Genomic DNA, 18,880 nt, shown 5'->3' with positions numbered 1-18,880 from the left:
TGAGTCCACGAATGTGAAACCCATGGATACAGAGGTCTGACTGTATTTGTCATTTTCATTATTTTTCATTTTAATCTTCATTTTCATATTTATTTGAATGCAATACCTTGCTTAACCAAGACTTTAAGTTTCAAAAAATTGTGTGTCAGTTGGGTTTTTGTAAATCCAATCATTTTATAATGACCCTTATTATTATTTTTAAAGTCATCTTGCAATGCCCCTTTTGTAAAGTGAATAGCTGTTAATGAAGTTTATGAAAATGCAGATTTTATTTTTTAAATGTTTCTGAAGGGGAAGCCAGTTATTCCTTTTTATGGTATGTTGAAATACATTTTTAAAATGACTCTTTTAGTTCACTTAGAAAAGCCTTTAAAAAAAACACAAAACAATACAGTTAGAATATGGTTAGTTGTGAAGACCTAGAAGATAACCTAGATTTTCTAGCAAAGTTTACTTTAGACCTTAGGGATCATGGCAAGAGCTCAATTACTGACTCCATACTCTCCACCAGACACACTTCTAGGTCTTCGTAAACCGTTAGTGTCGTATTATTACGTTTGTTATCCTCGTTCTACCGATGGAGAAACCAGGCCTTAGGGAAGCTACGTGATTGACCAAGGTTTCGCAAGTCAGCACGTGGCTGAGCTGGATTTGACCTTGATGTGTCTGACTCCAAAGCCTGAACCAGCACATTTGCTTGTCAGCTCACACTTTAGGGAGAGATGGATTTGCAGAGGAGGTTATTTTGTAAATGATTCGTTCTTTGTGAGTTTTTTAGACATTTAATTATATTAATAAACCTTTTTTTCCCCTTTGGGAGGAGTGGCCATATTTGTGAAATCAAGGAATGCATTTTTTTAGTATTTTAAGAACTATCAACTTTACTAGTTTCTAGAAAGGAATCGAGGTCTAAAATCATATAACTTGATTCCAAATAAACTACTTGGATAGACTTCAGAGCTATATCTATATCGTAAAGCAATTTTGTTTCTTTTTTTAAGATGTTGGTCATATAACATATTCAGATGGACCACCATTTAGGATTTCTTTTTTTTTTTTTTGAGACAGAGTCTCACTCTGTTGCCTGGGCTAGAGTGCCGTGGCGTCAGCCTAGCTCACAGCAACCTCAAACTCCTGGGCTCAAGCGATCCTCCTGCCTCAGCCTCCCGAGTAGCTGGGACTACAGGCATGCGCCACCATGCCCGGCTAATTTTTTCTATATATTTTTAGCTGTCCAATTAATTTCTTTCTATTTTTAGTAGAGACGGGGTCTTGCTCTTGCTCAGGCTGGTCTCGAACTCCTGACTTTGAGCGATCCACCCGCCTCGGCCTCCCAGAGTGCTAGGATTACAGGCATGAGCCACCACGCCAGGCCAGGATTTCTTTAGTTTAATTTTCAAATAAAGCAGAGTTTTCTTCTTTACTCCCTAATGTTTTTGAACCCTCTAATGTTTTATGTAATACATTCAAGTGTGTGAATGTATAACATCACGTTCTTTATCTGATTTAGGTAATAAAAAAGGTTTTACAGACTTAAATACTGGTAGTGTCATTACCGTATAAAGAATAGATGTCTAACTCTGAAATACCACCACACAGAACAGAAGTGATGCAACCAAGTGCTTGTGCATTAAGGCAACTTTCCTCCCTGTTCTGTTTCCTCACTTGGGTACACATAGATCACTCAAGATATTTTCCCCGAGTGTCTCCGAATTTGTTCCAGTTTGTCTTGTTAGTTCTTGCCTAGAGGAAGTATAGTTGGTTTTCTCATTCTTAAGTTAGATAAGTTAAGAAAAACCTCTTCTTTTTTAAACAGTTTGAAGCTGTGATGATGGAACGTTGGTGTTAATGGGTTTTCTTTCTAACCCTCACACAGAGCAACATTTTGCAGACGTCGTACTTAGTGAAGAATTTCTCAACCTTGGCATTGAACAAGTCTGCAGCTTAATCTCAAGTGACAAACTGACCATTTCCTCAGAAGAGAAGGTGGGTGCGTTTTCCTTTCTCAGTGTGCAGTGACGGAGGACGTTTCCGTTCTTTATTTCACCTCGTTTTGTGACTTGTGGTCCTCCAGGTGTAGTGACAGTCGGCGATCTTTGGTCTGGTAGTTAAGAAACTCAGGTAATTGCCTTATTGATTGTCTGTAAATTACTCTGTTTCTTCACTTCTTGGGAGGTTCCCTAAAGTTTTAGATGTTAGAGTTTTGCACGGGGCCTCCACAGCGAGAGCTCGCACACAGTGAACTCTGAAACAGGTTTCTTCCTGCCGCTAGATGCCTGTAAGAACTGTGATCCGAACACAGTGTTTCTCACGGAAGTGATTGCACTGTCTTCTGAGTTGAGAGAAGTTATCCAGGTGGCAAAGTTTTGCTAGTTCTGGACTGAACCTCCTTGACTGTCGTCTTCCTTGTAAATGGGTTCCCTGTGACTCGCACCTCACCCCGTCCCTCCTTCCGTCCCTCCTTGTGGAGCACCGTGCGCCTGCCGCCTGTGCCTGTCCGTCTCTCCCGCGGGGCTGCCTCTGTCGGCCACTGCGCCTTCCATGCACTTGGAGAGAAGATTCTCTCCATGGGCTTTCTTTGGGTGGGTTTTGTAGCTCGTGGGAATCAGGACATAAAAGCTCGTGAAAACACTGTGCTTAGAGGAAATGAAACGTTTATATACATATATATAAATTTATGGGGTACAGTGCAGTTTTGTTACATGAGTAGATTGAGTAGTGGTCAAGTCAGGGCTTTTAGGGTATCTGTCACCCAAGTAATGTACATCGTACCCACTGAGTAAGTTTTCATTGTTCACCCCACCACCCTTCCGAATCTCCACTGTCCATCATTCCACTCTCCATGTCCACGTGTACATGCTATTTAGCTCCCACATATGAGTGGGAACATGTGATATTTGTCTGTGTCTGGCTTATGTCACTCAAGAAAATGCCCTCAAGTTCTATCCACGTGGCTGCAAAAGACATGACTTCATTTTCTTATGGTTGAATTATTCCATCGTCTACATACCACGTTTTATGCAGTGCTCTGTTGGGGGACACTCACGTTGATTCCATGTCTTTGCTGTTGTGAATAGTGCTGTGTAAACATGTGAGTACAGGTATCTTTTTGATATATTGGTTTATTTTCCATTGGGTTGACACTCAGTAGTGGGATTGTTGGATTGTATGGTAGTTCCATTTTTAGTTTTTTGAGAAATCTCCATACCATTTTCCATAGCAGCTGTACTGATTTACGTTCCCACCAGCAGTGTGTAAGAATTTCCTTTTCTCCACACCCTCGCCAGCATCCGTTATTTTTTGTCTTTTTAACAATGGCCATTCTGACTGGCACAGGATGATATCTCATTGTGGTTTTAATTTGCATTTCTCTGATGATTAATCATATTGAGCATTTTTTCATATATCTGTTGGCCATTTTTATGTCGTCTTTTGAAAAATGTCTATTCATATCCTTCTCTCACTTTTTAATGGGATTATTTATTTTTTGTCGTTGAGTTGTTAGAATTCCTTGTGTATTCTGGATGTTAGTCTCCTGTTGGATGAATAGTTTGCGGATATTTTCTCTCATTCTGCAGGCAGTCTGTTCACTCTGCTGATTATTTCTTTTGCTACGCAGAAGCTTTTTAGTCTAATTAAGTCCCAGCTGTCTACTTTTGTTTTTGTTGCCTTGCTTTTGAGGTCTTAGTCATGAATTCTTTGCCTAGACCAATGTCCCAAAGAGTTTTCCCTAGGTTTCTTCTAGAATTTTCATAGTTTCAGGTTTTGTGTTTAAGTCTTTAGTCCACTTTGAGTTGGTGTTTGCGTGTGGCGAGAGACAGTGGTCCGGTTCCATTCTTCAGCTTGTGGCATTCCAGTTTTCCGGCACCAAGAAGGGACCTTGAGTTTCTCCTTTGTGTGCTTTGCGTTTAGAGTTACATTAACTCTGATTTTGTTTCTCAAGGGTATTCATTCCACCTGGGGGTAAAAAGACACATTTGCTCGATTGCTCACGTGTGAGAAAACGTGTGGCGGTGTTTGTGGGATGTGTAACTATCGCACTCTAGAAACGCTTAGGAGGACATGACAATTCACATTTAATAGACAAGTGTTGAGTGCCTGCCACACACCATGCACTGTCCTGGGGTCCTAGGTGGAAGAAGATTAACAAAATAACATTCTTTACTCTCCCCTTGTGGGACAGCCAGGAGGGCCAACGGTGACAGAATGCTGCAAAGAGTGCCACAGAAGCTTTCAGTGTTGTGGGAGGAGGATAGGGATGGTAGTTCAGCTCGGTTCAGATGTGTGATCTGGTCTTTAAAAATGTGTGAGTTTGCCAGGGAAATGGGAGGGGCATTCCGGGTAGAGGGAAGAGAATATACAAATATAAAGAGATGGGAAAGAATGATTGTATTCAATTTGTTCAGGTGGTTTGGAGTCTAGAATATGGGAAAATCGTGGAAGATAAAATGGGAAGATGACATAATAAAATATCTTCTCAGCAATGTTAAAGAAAATTAACTTCATTGTAGGGATGAAAACCTCTAAAATCTGCATTACAGACATATCCTGAGGGCTGTTCTGTTTTTTTTTTTTTTTTTTACCGTCTAACAAGCCACTCCAAAATGTAGTGTCATAAACAATAACCATTTTATTATGCTCGGAATTCTGTGGTCAGCGGGGCTCCCTGGAGCAGCTTGTCTCTGCTCCTCAGTGTCTGAGGCTTCGGCTGGGGTGCCCCAGTGGCTGGAGGTACCTGGCACGATTCTGCTGGAGCCGCAGATCCAGGGCTTGAGTTCTGCCCATGGCATCTTGTGCGTCTGGAGGTCCAGGGTGGCTTCTTCACTCACTCGTCTGGCTCCTGGGCTGGGGGTTCACTGGTCTGTCCGCTTCTCTCTCTTTCTCAATTTCCATCCTTTCCCTTCCCTCCCTTCTCTGTAGCTTGCTTGGGTTTCTCATAATCTCAAGTAATCAGACTTCTTCCATGACGTTTAGCTTGCCCCAAAAGATTATTTCAGGAGATTGGGGTAAAGGCTGCAAGGCTTCTCACGACCCAGCCACAGAAGTCGCTTCCCCGGCTCTCTGTCGGTTGCACGGGGCAGCGTGAGGGTGTGGATCTTGGGAGATGTGGTTTATTAGGGGCCAGCTTTGGAGTCGACTTCCTTCGTGGTGATGTGCAGAGTGGACCAAATCCAGATAGGGGGATGCTGAAGTCATGCCGGTGAGCAGTAGGATCTGACGTACGGCGGGAGAAGCAGGAGTGGAGAGAAGACAGAACAAAATAGTGGGTCGAATGGGCAGAGTGCAGACTGCCTTGTTCACTCTCTCCCGCACCTGGCACACAGACGTGCTCGGTGAATACTTGACAGAATGAATTAAAGAGGGGTGTTGAGTGTTCTTGCTCTCTCCCTGTATCAAAATAACCTGTTTCCATTGCCAGTAATCCATTTGCATATTATCAAACATTTTCTATAACTCTGACCTCAAATGCAGGGAAAATGTTAAAGATTATCAGGTGGTATATTTTCTTCCTCCAGCATGAAAGGAAATTATCTGGACAGATACTGTCTTCATATTAGCTTATTAGCTTTCTCATAGGTATATGTTGTAAGTAGTAATGCCCTTATCATGTAGTTTGTAAAAAATTTCAAAGTATTACATTTTAATATGTTCCATTGTGACAGAACAGAATTAATCTATTCTGCAGACCCTTGATTTATAAGTGTATGGTCCAACATTTATTTGTAAATCTAAAGAAAAAGCCAAACATGAATTATTTATAAGAGTACATGATTTTCATTCCAGCATAGCACTTTGCTTTATTATTTTAGATGCTTCCTTCAAAGGGACGTAAGATTTAAATGTAGGTGGGTAGAACTAAATTCAATTTGGAAAGGTTATCTGTGGTGAAATAGTTCATATATCATCAAAATTATCATAGCTGTCATTCCAGTTCAGGAAGATTAGGTGGTAATGTACTTGGTAAAACGCTTAGTAAATACCAAATGAAAAGTACTTACTAACTATGCAGAAATACTAAAAGTACTTACTAATATCATATAAAAACAAAAAAGAAAGAAATGGAGCGAATGGCTTTGTAAGTACATTGTAAGTCAGGATTTTGGAAAAACTCGAGCCGTGGATGAGACTTGGAGGTATTAGTGAGAGGTGCATGTGGAACGCAGTCTCATGTTTTATCTGGATGCCCTGGCACGCAACTCATTGCTGACTTTTCCTCTCCGTGCTCCCCGCAAGGTGTTCGAGGCAGTCATCGCGTGGGTGAGCCACGACAAGGACGTGCGGCAGGAGTTCATGGCTCGGCTGATGGAACACGTGCGGTTGCCGCTGCTTCCTCGCGAGTACCTGGTCCAGGTGAGTGCTCGTGCGGAGCATACGGGTGCATGCAGCGGCGCGTCACTGCCTGGCCCCACGCGGATCCTCGGCACGCAGTGATGAGGGATACGGGGCCCGGGTCCGGGGAGCGTGGCACGGAGGACGGTGAAGGCGTCTGTCTGTGGAGCTGCCGTCTCTCAGACCGCCCCACTCACAGGAGTTGGCTGTCCTGCCCTCGAGTGTCGAGGCCGCCGTGGTCGCTGACGTGCGTGCGGTAGCGGTACCTGAGGCTCCGGGTCACTGCTCTGTGGCTTCTCTGCTGCTCTCTTCCTTCGACAGCCTCTTGCGATTCTCCTGCAGAAATGGAATTTTGAGGTTTGACCCAAATACTGTTTAATTTTACTTCATAATTTAATAGTGGCACACGCTTGATTTTTGTCTTTATTTCTAAGCAGAGGAAAAACACGTTATTTGAAATAAATAGGAACAAATGATTGTTTAGTAGTCCCTGAACAAGTTTAAATTTACTCTTTTATTATTAGCATCCTGCTAGGAACATTTCAGCATTTTCTTAATAATTGAAACCATCGAAAGAAACATTTCTTTAAGAGATTGGATCTGAACGTTTTAGGGTTTCTGGAAACCTCATTATTTGTTGGGATCTGTATGATCATTAGTCCTCTGTTAAGAAAATAAACTGGAAAAAAAACAAAACGGTGTCCTGCATTTGAAGTCGGGTATCACCAGTGTGAGATTCGTTTGTGGTGTAGGCAGTTGCTCTAAAGAATTCTGACGCTCTTTTCTGGGTACTTTACCTGCCTCTTGTGCTTGAAGAAGGTATTGTTAACTTGCTAGGAGTGCCTGCCCCGCCTGAAGGAGTCATCACCTACATTTTGTTTCTAGGGGTTTTTTTTACTATTTGGCTTGGTGTTTAAAGATAAGAAATAGGTGAATATAATATTATTTAAAGAGTTTATCATATCCTACAGCTGACATCAAACTTAATCATTTTTCATTGCAGTTCTTCTCTTTATTGCCGACATAAAGTTTTCTCTGCAGGCCGGATACCGGAGCATTTTTTGGTTTCATTTGTTTTTCTCTTAGTCATATTTATGAACTTTGCTCTTTACTTTTAGACTAAACTAGAGAGGATAGTGACTGCTTTTTTCCTCTTCTTCACTTCCGTTTTTTGGGCAGTCTCATAATGAAATAGCTGTCGCTGCACGGGGTGTGTCTGATCTCTTGCAGAGGGTGGAGGAGGAAGCCTTGGTCAAGAACAGCAGTGCTTGCAAAGACTACCTCATCGAGGCCATGAAGTACCACCTGCTGCCGACGGAGCAGCGGGTGCTGATGAAGAGCGTCCGGACCCGGCTGAGGACACCCATGAACCTTCCCAAGGTAGGACCCGTTATTCTCACTTGCTGTTACCTCCTCCGAAAGGCCCCTAGTGAAGCTAGCGGTTAATGTCTTTGCTCCTCTGAATTTCCGTGTTTTATTGTTTCAGTTTTCCTGCAGCAGGAAAGGTTCCTGAGAGTGCATTGTGGTCTGCACGGTTCAGTCTCTGCTGGCCTTGCGTGTTGACAGTGGGGCCGTGTGATTGGTTTCTAGATCATTATGGGCTGCACGAGGTCACCCTCTGGGGCAGGAGACAACTGGCTCTTGTGCCCCGAGTTCCATCAGCGCTAGTGACAGTTCAGAAGGCTCTAGCTGTAGCAGAGAGAGGAAAATCAGACCAGGAGAAAGGCTTCTCCGAGCGCCAGGTGTTTACGTAGTGAACAGAACTGCGCAGCAGAACCAGGATGATAAAACGGTGGCTCAGTGGGTGTCCTTTCTGCGCCCCGTCCTGCACGTGCCGCTCGGTGGGTCCCCACACGTCACATGTGGCGTTTCAGTGTCGATGTTTCACGTCTTCCCCTATCTTCGCTGTTTGTGCTTTCCTGTGCGAAAGTTTATATTCTACCTTCATCTTTTCAGTTGTGTTTTACTGATTTAGTTTTCCTTACAAAATAACCCCTCATTTTTGTCTCTCTGTTTGCAGTTCCTTCTGTTCTGTTTGCATCTTTACAATGCCAGAAGACCAACACTTTAGGTACCATTTTGTGTGTGGTCTAATCAGAATGATCTGTAATATAATGCTTTAATTTATGCATTTATCTTTAGCTCTTGTGCGAGTTTGGAGCAATGCTGTATTAAGAAATAATAAACTGTTATCCATTCTTATAACATCTTTAGTTACTACTCTGTCTTTTCTATTGAATTATGTCTTTTAAATTCTTTCACATCAATGCTTCTATCTAATGTTTTCTAGTTTTGTTTGTGGAGTCTACATTTTTAATTGCATCAAATCTTTATTGGTATTGTTTTCTGATTTGCCCAGTGTTAACAGTAGTTCTCAGTGTAGAACTAACTGCAGATTCTGCCAGTGTGCTGTTTTCTCATTTTTCTAGATCATTAGTAAATATTTTAATTTAAAATGGACCCTAACACTCTCCCTGGTAACACCGCATTAGAGATACCCACCCACTGACACTGACATTTGCGGAGAGTTTCAGTCTTTGTGATTATGTTTATTATCTAAGCCAAAAATGTATAACTTGGCATGTGACATCCAGTGAGACTGAGCGTTAAATGAATTCAGATTTGGCATGAGGTTTCTGAACTGCATCTGTCTCTCCAGGCCCTGGGTCAGGAGCCCTCTGGGAAGCTTTCCCTTCCGATCGGCATTAGCAGTCGGTGTCTGCACTGATCACTTAGCCTTGTGATCACGGCTCATTTCGTGTTGTTCTTGAGTTGCCTCCGGATTTCCTCTCCTCGTTGGGATCTGTGAGCTCTGGGGGTTGGAGACGTGGCTCGTGCTTATGTGTAGCACCTGGCAGGGGCCGCACAGGTGCAGACGGTCGGCACTTAGCGGATAGTTGTTGGCCTGAGTCAAAGATGTTTATAGACCTCGTTGGTTCTCAGCAGCAGACTGTTGCGGTTTCCAGCGTCTCTATTGTCTGCCCTGCTGGGTTGTTGATTGGTGGGCATCAAGGGAGGTCTCTGCACGGGAGATCCAGGAGTGTGTGCTCAGCTGTGAGCTCCAACGCAGTTACTCCTCCTTTTTTGATAGTTTTTTTCTTCTTCCATCTTGCTTTTAATACCTTACTGTTCTTTTCACCTCACCTGCCCAGTCACACGTGTTTCATTTCTGTCTGCTCCCCTGGATTACGGCGGTCTGATGCCTGGTCGTTGCGAAACACTACGCCACACTGCCGCGTTGCCAGTGCCGACTGCCTGCTGTTTTTGGGCTTAAATATCGCTTTTGCTTGAGGGATCAGAAACTCATTTTAGTTTCTGAAATCCTTATTTTTGAATAAATGTGCTAGATGATAGAATTGTAGCTCTAACACGTGCCCCCTTTCTCGATGTTTATTGAGGGTTGGTCAGCTGGTTGTGTCTCCCCAGCTCACCGTACGTCTTCATCCCAACACCCCCCACGCCACTGTCTCTGTAGGACATTTAAAATCCCTGAACACGTAACAGTCGTTTGTTCACGAACACACGTTTCTGCCCTTGCAGTTGATGGTGGTGGTCGGGGGCCAGGCGCCGAAGGCCATCCGGAGCGTGGAGTGCTACGACTTCAAGGAAGAGAGGTGGCACCAGGTGGCAGAGCTGCCCTCCAGGAGGTGCAGGGCAGGTGAGCACCACGCCACATTCCTACTGCCGGGAGCCGGGAGCTTCCCTCCCAAGTCTCATTGTGTAACTAGAATAATCTCTGTAGAAAAGCCCTGATTAAAACAGCCATGTGGTTAAACAGTGATTCGGGGCTCACATCACTCACGTAAGACAGGGACGGGGACAGCTGCTCTGTCTTCGTCTTCACGCGTCTGTCGGGTTCCTGTCGGGTTCCGTAGTGAGGGGTGGAGGAGCTGGCACTTTGGTGGTGTTTCCTCGTTGCCTCTGCTCCAGTGTCGGGAGGGGAATTCTTTAGGTTGGGACCCTTAGTGTCAGGAGACGCCTGACTCAGCGGTAAGTCTCAGCTGCCTTCGTCCAGGCATCTGTTCTACAAGCATTTGCTGATACAGACAATCATTGAACCAAAAATGCAACCAGAGGAGGCCATTGCACACTCTGATGATCCTTCCTGAGACTTAAACTTGGATCTGTAGTTTCTGTCTCCCATAGCAACGTGAGTTCCAAATGGAATGGAATGTTTCTGTGACGGTAGCTCTTTAAAAGTACATCTTGGAGGCCAGGCGCGGTGGCTCACGCCTGTAATCCTAGCACTCTGGGAGGCCGAGGCAGGCGGATTGTTTGAGCTCAGGAGTTCGAAACCAGCCTGAGCAAGAGCAAGACCCCGTCTCTACTACAAATAGAAAGAAATTAATTGGACAACTAAAAATATATAGAAAAAACTAGCCGGGCATGGTGGCACATGCCTGTAGTCCCAGCTACTCGGGAGGCTGAGGCAGTAGGATCGCTTGAGCCCAGGAGTTTGAGGTTGCTGTGAGCTAGGATGACGCCATGGCACTCTAGCCCAGGCAACATAGTGAGACTCTGTCTCAAAAAAAAAAAAAGTACATCTTGGAGATTGTTACGTGTCAGCATATTCAGAGTTACCTCCTTCTTTAAAAATTGTCTAGTATTTTACTTTGGTCTGAATGGTAGTGTGATTTTGCTTGTTTTTAATTGAACATTAAAATTGTTTTTAATCTTATGTTATAGATAGTGCTATAGTGAGTTCCTCATTCATACATCATCGTGTACATGTGCTAGTATATTTTGGTAGGATAAACTCTAGAACTGGAATTACAGACTCAGAGGGTATCCTGAGGATGTACTAGTTGTTATTTTTACTAACGGTAAATAAAATATGACGGGGCCAGTTTCCCTACGCTCCTGACAACACTTTGTAGTCAGATGTTTTGAGCTTCGCCAGTCTGGTGGGTGAAAAATGATATCTCCTGTTAATTTTTACTTCTGTAATTATGAGAGAGTTAATTCTCTCTGGATTGTCACTTTGTTGTTTTTGCCATTTTTATTAAATTGTTTTAGTGATTTCACCGAGAAAGTAGCCTTCATCATGTGGTCTGGCACGTGGGGTGTGTGTGTGTGTGTTAATTTATCTTTTGACTTGTGCCATTTTTGCCATGTAAAAACTTTACTTTTTACGTAGTCCTGTATACCAGAGTCTGTGTCTTTGGACTCAGAGATTTGTTTTTTGCGTAGAAAAGCCATACTCCAAAATTATCTATGCGTGTGTGTGTGTACTTACTCAGCATGTTTTTTAAGTATTTTATGCTGAAATAATTTTACCTACAGAATAATAGAACAAAGAATTCTGGTGTACTCTTTCCCAGCATTAACATCTTACGTACTGTGATAAGATCAAAACCTAGAAGTAGCCCTGGGCGTTGCTATGAACTGAACTTCTCTCAGATTCCACTGACCCCGACTCTGTTTCAGGTCTCACTTTGTGTTTCGTTGTCTTGTCTTCTTGGTTTCTTCTGGTCTGCGACGGTTCCTCAGTCTTCCCTAACCTTTTACGTCCTTGATTCTTTTGAAGAGAACGGGTCATATATTTTGAAGAATGTCCCTCAATTTGGATTTGTCTGATGATTTCTTATGATTAGATTGAGTTATTATGATTATTTTTTTGTGACGTTAACCGTGATCACTTGGGTGAGGTAGTATCTGCCAGGTTTCTTTCCTATAACAAAATTATATTTTAAAAACATGAATTTTTTAGTACCTTTACAATTTCATTTTTTATATTCGTATCTAAAACATCTGGGTATATTTGGGTATAAGAAATAAGGTGTGGATTTTTTTTAATGGCTAGCTAATCGCCCTGACTAATCTACCCCGTCTCCACTCATTCGAAATGGTGCCTGTATCATAGACTAAATTTCTACATTTACATACTTTTGTTCTAAATTTTCTGTTCTCTTTTGTTGACTTGTTTTGCCCATCCAAACATCAGGACAAAGCAGTTTGGATTACTGCGCTCTGGAATATGTTTCATATGTGACGGGACTAGTGTTGTCTTCTGTGTCCTTCAGTAGATTTTTAACATTCTCTTTATATGGTTTTGTATGTTTCTTGACAGATTTATTCTTGGGTATTTTATCTTTATTGTTACTTTTAGAAACGGAATCTTGCATGCTGTTCACTAACTGGTTTCTCAGTTCCTGTCTGGTTGCTGGTACGGTTCCTTTTCATTGCACTGTAAACCACTGGACTACATTTATTCCGGAATCTCCCGTTTGCTCGTTGGGTAACTGCGGATAGATTTCACCTGCTTTGTGCCCCCTCCCCTCTACCCCGTTCAGAGTAAGAGCAGATACCCTTTGACTGTGTCATCATGGCCAAACTCTAACAAACTGTGTCATTAAACTTCTCGGCACTTTGATTTCCTGGTAACTTTGAGTTATCACGTTTCGTTTACTTTCGTGTCCTCTCCACCTCTGCAGAGCCTTGGGGGTACCTCGTAGATTGATTCCTTTATTTACTTCTCCCCTGCTACTTGAAATACCCTAAAATTTGGCAAGCATACTATGCAGCCTCTAAGAGGTGGTAAAATTGGGGTTTTTGTTTGTAGAGAAAGGAAAATGAAAATGGCAATGGCTCAAATTCCCGCAGTGGACATTCCCTGCTGTTGCTTACGATGCAAGATTTTTTATGCTGAAATACGCTGTCTGCTCGGTTGCTGCTCACTGGCCCCCTGGCCCTCCGGGGGCTCCGCCACAGTCCCTGCCAGCAGGAGGCCAAGTGAGCATCGGCATTTGAGCTGTGCGGGGTCTGCTGCCGTGTGGAGGCTGCACTCCTGTGTGTTGCAGGGAGCGGGGAAGTGAGGCGCCAAAGGGTGAGACAGTGGGGAGCGGGAGCAGCCTTGGCCTGGCGCACAACATAAAACGTTGAGCTGGTCAAACAGAGATTCAGAACTGACTGGGAGGCGGGTTGCTGCCCGCGAGCAGGCGCGGTTACACGAGTGTCACAGCATTAAGGATGGTAGAAGTTTTAACAGTTTGAAGCAGTGATCCTGCAGGTGTGTCATGTGGATGTTATTTTCTAAAGGGGGTCAGGAGCTAGAGGTGATCCGGAAGCCTCAGTGAATGTGGAACTTGGGGCTCGAAAGCAGAGGCAGAGTGGGCGGCGAGCGGCACTTTGCAGATTTAAACGTCACGCAGGTCAGAGCAGTGAGAAGAGGGTTGAAAGCCTCAGTCTGGCAACTGAGTTCCTCCACCCAGGGATCTGCTAACGTCTCTTTAGCCCAGGGGTCAGCAGACTTTCTCCTAAAGGACCAGAAAGTATTTTAGGCTTTGTGGGTGATGTGGTCTCTGTTACAGCTAGTCAGCTGCTGCTGTGGTGCAGAAGCAGCCACGTGTAAATAAATGGGTGTGGGCCGGGCGCGGTGGCTCAACCACCCGAATCCCAGCACTCTGGGAGGCCGAGGTGGGAGGATCACTCGAGGTCAGGAGTCCGAGACCAGCCTGAGCAAGAGTGAGACCCGTCTCTACTAAAAATAGAAAAAATTAGCTGGACAACTAAAATAGAAACAAAAAATTAGCCAGGTGTGGTGGTGCACCTGCAGTCCCAGCTACTTGGGAGGCTGAGGCAGGAGGATCGCTTGAGCCCAGGAGTTTGAGGTTGCTGTGAGCTAGGCTACCCCACAGCACTCTAGCCCGGGCAACAGAGTCAGACTCTATCTCAAAAAAAAAAACAACTGTGGGATTGTGTTCCAATAAAACTTTCATTTATGGATGCTGAAATTTGAATTCCATGTAACTTTTCGCATGTCATGAAATATTCTTCTTTTGGTTCTTTTTCAGCCATTTAGAAATGTGAAAACCATTTCTAGCTATTCCTACAAAAATAGTTGGTGAGCCACATTTAGCCTGGAGGCTGTAATTTGCCGACCCCTGATTTAGCCCACTAATGTGATAAACTAGAAGCACGTTATGAAACGAGTCATAAGCATATAGAGTTTCACTTGAGAAACATCCATCGAAGATCCAAAATTGAAAGCCATGGGACATGTGTATTGGTTCAGTAGTTAGAAAATAATTATTTAAGTCTGTAAATATTTGAAAAAGCCAAGACTTGAAATGGTACCTTAGCTCATGCCGTAGCATTTTTTAATACCCTTAGAAAGGAAGACAATTTAGTGATTATGTATTCTTACAGATAAATAGCATTTTAGGACCTAGTTGATTGATCAGATCCCCCTAAGAGTAGTACCTTGTTCTGACGGTAGCTGGGGCCTGGCTGCGCGGAGTCCTTAGAGGTGGTAGTCGAGTATCGATCGTTAAGTGCTGTATCCTTTTGTAGGGATGGTCTACATGGCTGGGCTTGTTTTTGCTGTTGGTGGCTTTAATGGCTCGTTAAGGGTCCGCACCGTGGATTCCTACGACCCCGTGAAGGACCAGTGGACCAGCGTCGCCAACATGCGAGACCGGAGAAGCACTCTGGGCGCCGCAGTGCTGAATGGGTTGTTGTACGCCGTGGGAGGCTTTGATGGGAGCACAGGTAACTGACTTCCCCTTCATCTGTTCTGCGTTGCTGTTGGAATTAACACAGCGACCGGTTTTACGGAACAAGTTGTGGCAAAATCAGGACACATTTGAGTGTTTCAATAGATAGTATATTTAAAGATAAATTTAAAAACTACACCAAGAGTTTCTTTAAATGATGTGTAAGTGCTAAGTATATAAATCTTCTTTCTTACCTGCCAGTGTCAGTCATCTTACCAAGTCTAAAAAGCTTATCAATGTCAGTAGCCCGAGTGAGAGCCCTCTGGAAAACAAGCTGTTCCAGTTTATCACGTAGTTACGTGTTTACATTCCACCACGTTCTTCTTTTAATTTTGGTCCAGTGCCACATACCCGAATCATGTTTCCCTAGTATACACGCATAAAAGAACAGCTGGACTTGTTACGGGGGCTGGTGCAGAGTGTTGCTTCGTTACAGGGTTGTCCTCAGTGGAAGCTTACAACATAAAGTCCAATGAGTGGTTTCATGTCGCTCCGATGAACACCAGGAGGAGCAGTGTCGGCGTGGGCGTCGTCGGAGGTAGGTGCTGACGGCGCTTTCGGGTGAGCCTTTCCAGGTACACGTGGCTTCTTGATTCCTGAGAGTGGTTCGTCCCACAATCTAAACCCTGGTTTTATTAATGGGCAAATCGTCATTGAGAAAAGAAAAGTAGTAATTACTGTAAAATTTCAGTTATCCTCTTTCTATAAATTAACCTGTGTAAAAGGCCCTCTCTCTACTCCTCGCTGCCCTTTTCTCTTTCTCCTTTCTCGCTGTGTGTGTGTATGTGAGTGTGCGTGTGTGTGTGTGTGCATGTGTGTGTGTGAGCGTGCGTGTGTGTGCGTGTGTCTGTGTGTATGTGAGTGTGCGTGTGTGTGAGAGTGTGTGTGTGCGTGTGTATGTGCAAGCGTGCGTGTGTGTCTGAGTGTGTGTATGTGAGTGTGCGTGAGTGTGTATGTGAATGTGTGTGTGTGTGTGTGAACATTTTGTGACCCCAGAAGCAGCCCTGCTGTCCTTGGCCATCGGCTCTGTCCCCCCCAAGCAGCCACTGACAGACTTCCTGTCACTGCGCAGACTTGGTCCTCTGGACATTCCGTGTTAATGAAATCGCGTAGCACGTGATCCTTGGCACATGGTTTCTTTCACTCAGCATGACATTTTCAAGGCTTATCCAGGCTGTAGCATTTATACTTAATAACTTCATGTCTTTTTATTGCCTAATAATACCCACTGCATTCTGGTATTAACTCTTGATTTAACTTTTTTTTTTTCAGCTTACTAAGATAAATGTGATACTTAATTCCATTTTCCAGGATGATGATGTTCATTTATCACATAGTGTTATCTAAGGATGTAATGAGTATACTTTCTGTTCTACCAGATTATTGATGAAAGTGTAAAATTAACATCATAATCTATACCCTGCAGATCTTCATAATATGGTTTAATTACCCCACGTGTCACCATTAGGCAAGGCCTTAGCATAGCTCATAAAAATCAGTAACACTTTAAGGGGAAACTGCTACCAACAAGGAAAATACATTGATATTTTGTGACTTAAAAAGTAGCTTTTGTGTAAACGTGGCTTTCTGTGTGACTCACGCTCAGGTTTGCTCTATGCCGTGGGTGGGTATGACGGAGCCTCCCGCCAGTGCCTGAGCACAGTGGAGTGCTACAACGCCACGGCCAACGAGTGGACCTACATCGCGGAGATGGGCACCAGGCGGAGCGGAGCCGGTAAGTGCGGACCCGGTGAGCAACTGAGGCACAAAAGTGAAGGGAAATGATTAAACAAGTGAAATGATTCGTGGGCGTCTCTATACGTTATCTGAAAATATACTATGTGCTGATTTTAGTGGCATTGCTGAATGTCTTTTGAATCGTGCAGGAAGTGTTAGGTAAAATTTAATTTCTAACTGTTATGTGAAGAGACTTCTCTGTTTCATTTGCATGTTCATATTGTTGACATTCCTTTTAGTTTTTTGTTTTCCCTGGTAATGGGGACCTTGCTTAATAATCAAGTCTTTTTGTATCTATTTCTTGTATATTTTGTGCTTTAATATTGAATTAACTTTTTTGTGGATGTTGTTTTCAAAAGGATTATATTAAAGGACTTTTTTCCTCCCTACGTTTCACCTACATATTATTTTATTTTTGATATGCCTCATTTTTTAGAATAATAGTTCTGTTGAGATCCTTGTTTAATCGTCAATTCTATTCATTTCCATTTCTTAAATTGTAGGCTGTGATATAGGCTTACTTTTGTTACGAATTATAATTTGAAAAGTTCTAGTTAGAAGTGATTTGAGTAAACCCCGGTAAATTGTACATTTCTTGTTCTTCCTGCTCTACCGTAGTTTGGTTGTTGTGTTTTATAGGTGTTGGTGTGTTAAACAACTTACTGTATGCTGTCGGAGGTCACGATGGCCCTTTAGTACGAAAAAGTGTTGAAGTATATGATCCCACCACTAATACATGGAGACAGGTTGCAGATATGAACATGTGCAGAAGAAATGCAGGTATTTGTCTGGTTTTAGATTATAAAATTTATACTGAATTTTATTTAAAGCTGTGCTAATATCACTTTGTATTCCCATTGTTCTTTTACTTATCTGGGTTCCCTGATGGATTTTGAACACTTTTGAGGCAGAAACTTACGTCATAACCCTGCGGAGTGAATGGCTAGCACAGCATCTGAAACAGCTGCTACTTTCTGGTGGTGAGTGTGGGAACCAATCAGGAGCAGAGCCTTCTTTATCTGACGCTTGAATTTGTGCATTCTTACCACAAACGTTTTTGAGTGGTGCCTGCCACGTACCACACACTGGACATCCCAGTTCCTAGGGAATTCAGTCTAGTTGGGTAAATATTTACACTTGGTTAAAAAGCGAATTGATTATCTGAATCTGGAGGGTAAGCCTGAAGGTGTAACCCTTATTTAATACAGTTCTGCGTTTCCAGAAAATGAAAAAAACTAAAACAACAACAAATAATAATTGTAAGAAAGCAGAGGTCTTCAAGATTAGGGAAGTAATGAATTGCTTGGGGAAAAAGATCTATGGAGGGAAATACAAATGGAAAGTAGATTCGGGATAACTTGATAGCTTTCTAGGACTTGCTAATCTTCAAAATACCAATGTCTTCATGCCATTTCCCACAGTCTAGAGCAAGACTCTGATGATTCTAGCACTCGCTGCGCACCAGGGGGTGGTGGTGCAACGCGCACCCCCCAAAATGTTCTCCTTGATTTCCCGTTACTTTGTCCGTGATTCCTAAGGGAGACTAAGCATGCGGGCCTGCAGGGACTGCCAGCAGCAGGGCAGGGTTTGTTATTAATTCTGGGAGAGCGGGCTCCCGTCCCGTCAGTTGCGTTTGGTGAGTTGCTAGAAGCCTCTCAGCTGTGGTCTGTGTCGAGTTAGAAAAGCCATGGTGGTGCACGCGTGCGCCTTCCTGGATTAGGAAGCTCATTTGCGGCTTGAACTTTCGTGATTATTTTCCTAAAGATTGAAATAAACTTATTTTTTCTCTACATATGTTTATTGTTTTCATATCAAAAATTAGCTCATTTCTTTTATCAGAAGAATAAGGAGATAATTTGCATGTAGAGAGCTGTCATTATCCTGGCCTTTGAAAATTTGTGGGAAAGGGTGGGGTTTAGGAAAAAGACTTTTCTGAAGTCTCTGTTGAAAAACTGTTTCATACTTTGATTTGGACAGCAGTTAATTGAGCTTTCTTTATTTGGTGACCATCAGGAAGAAAGGGAAATATGAAAGTTAGTTTTCAGTTTGTTTTTCCTTCTCACATGTATTTATTTTCCACGCAAGTAATAAAACTTAAATAATTTACTTCTATAATTTACAAGACAGTATAATCCTATGGAACATGTAATTTTCAGTTATTTATATACGCTCGTGAAGAGTATTTTAAAATTCCGTATTTCTGATAATCTGAACAAACTTCTGGTAAGATCTATCCCGCCCATCCTTTTTCGTATCCCTCGAGGAAGACCTCATCCAAACACCCAAACTGGGAAGAAAGGGTTAAGCTAGCAAGGCGG

At 43.1% G+C, this 18,880-nt stretch overlaps 1 protein-coding gene across 1 annotated transcript in view; it reads left to right on the top strand.

Moving 5' to 3' along the window:
- The window catches only part of KLHL2 (kelch-like family member 2), an 85,419-nt gene extending 68,018 nt beyond the window's left edge, over positions 1-17,401 (top strand). The window contains exons 6-13 of the mRNA XM_012656998.1: positions 1,877-1,986; positions 6,235-6,351; positions 7,561-7,710; positions 9,871-9,988; positions 14,623-14,820; positions 15,262-15,363; positions 16,432-16,560; positions 17,202-17,401. Coding sequence (XP_012512452.1) covers positions 1,877-1,986; positions 6,235-6,351; positions 7,561-7,710; positions 9,871-9,988; positions 14,623-14,820; positions 15,262-15,363; positions 16,432-16,560; positions 17,202-17,401 — 1,124 coding nt within the window. The remainder of the gene's footprint in view (positions 1-1,876; positions 1,987-6,234; positions 6,352-7,560; positions 7,711-9,870; positions 9,989-14,622; positions 14,821-15,261; positions 15,364-16,431; positions 16,561-17,201) is intronic.
- Positions 17,402-18,880: the final 1,479 nt, after the last annotated feature.

Source organism: Propithecus coquereli, unplaced genomic scaffold, assembly GCF_000956105.1.
Source record: "Propithecus coquereli isolate 6110/MARCELLA unplaced genomic scaffold, Pcoq_1.0 Scaffold53, whole genome shotgun sequence".
NCBI lineage: Eukaryota > Metazoa > Chordata > Mammalia > Primates > Indriidae > Propithecus > Propithecus coquereli.
The sequence above is the reverse complement of the archived record's forward strand: the minus strand, read 5'-3'. Positions and strand labels throughout refer to the sequence as shown.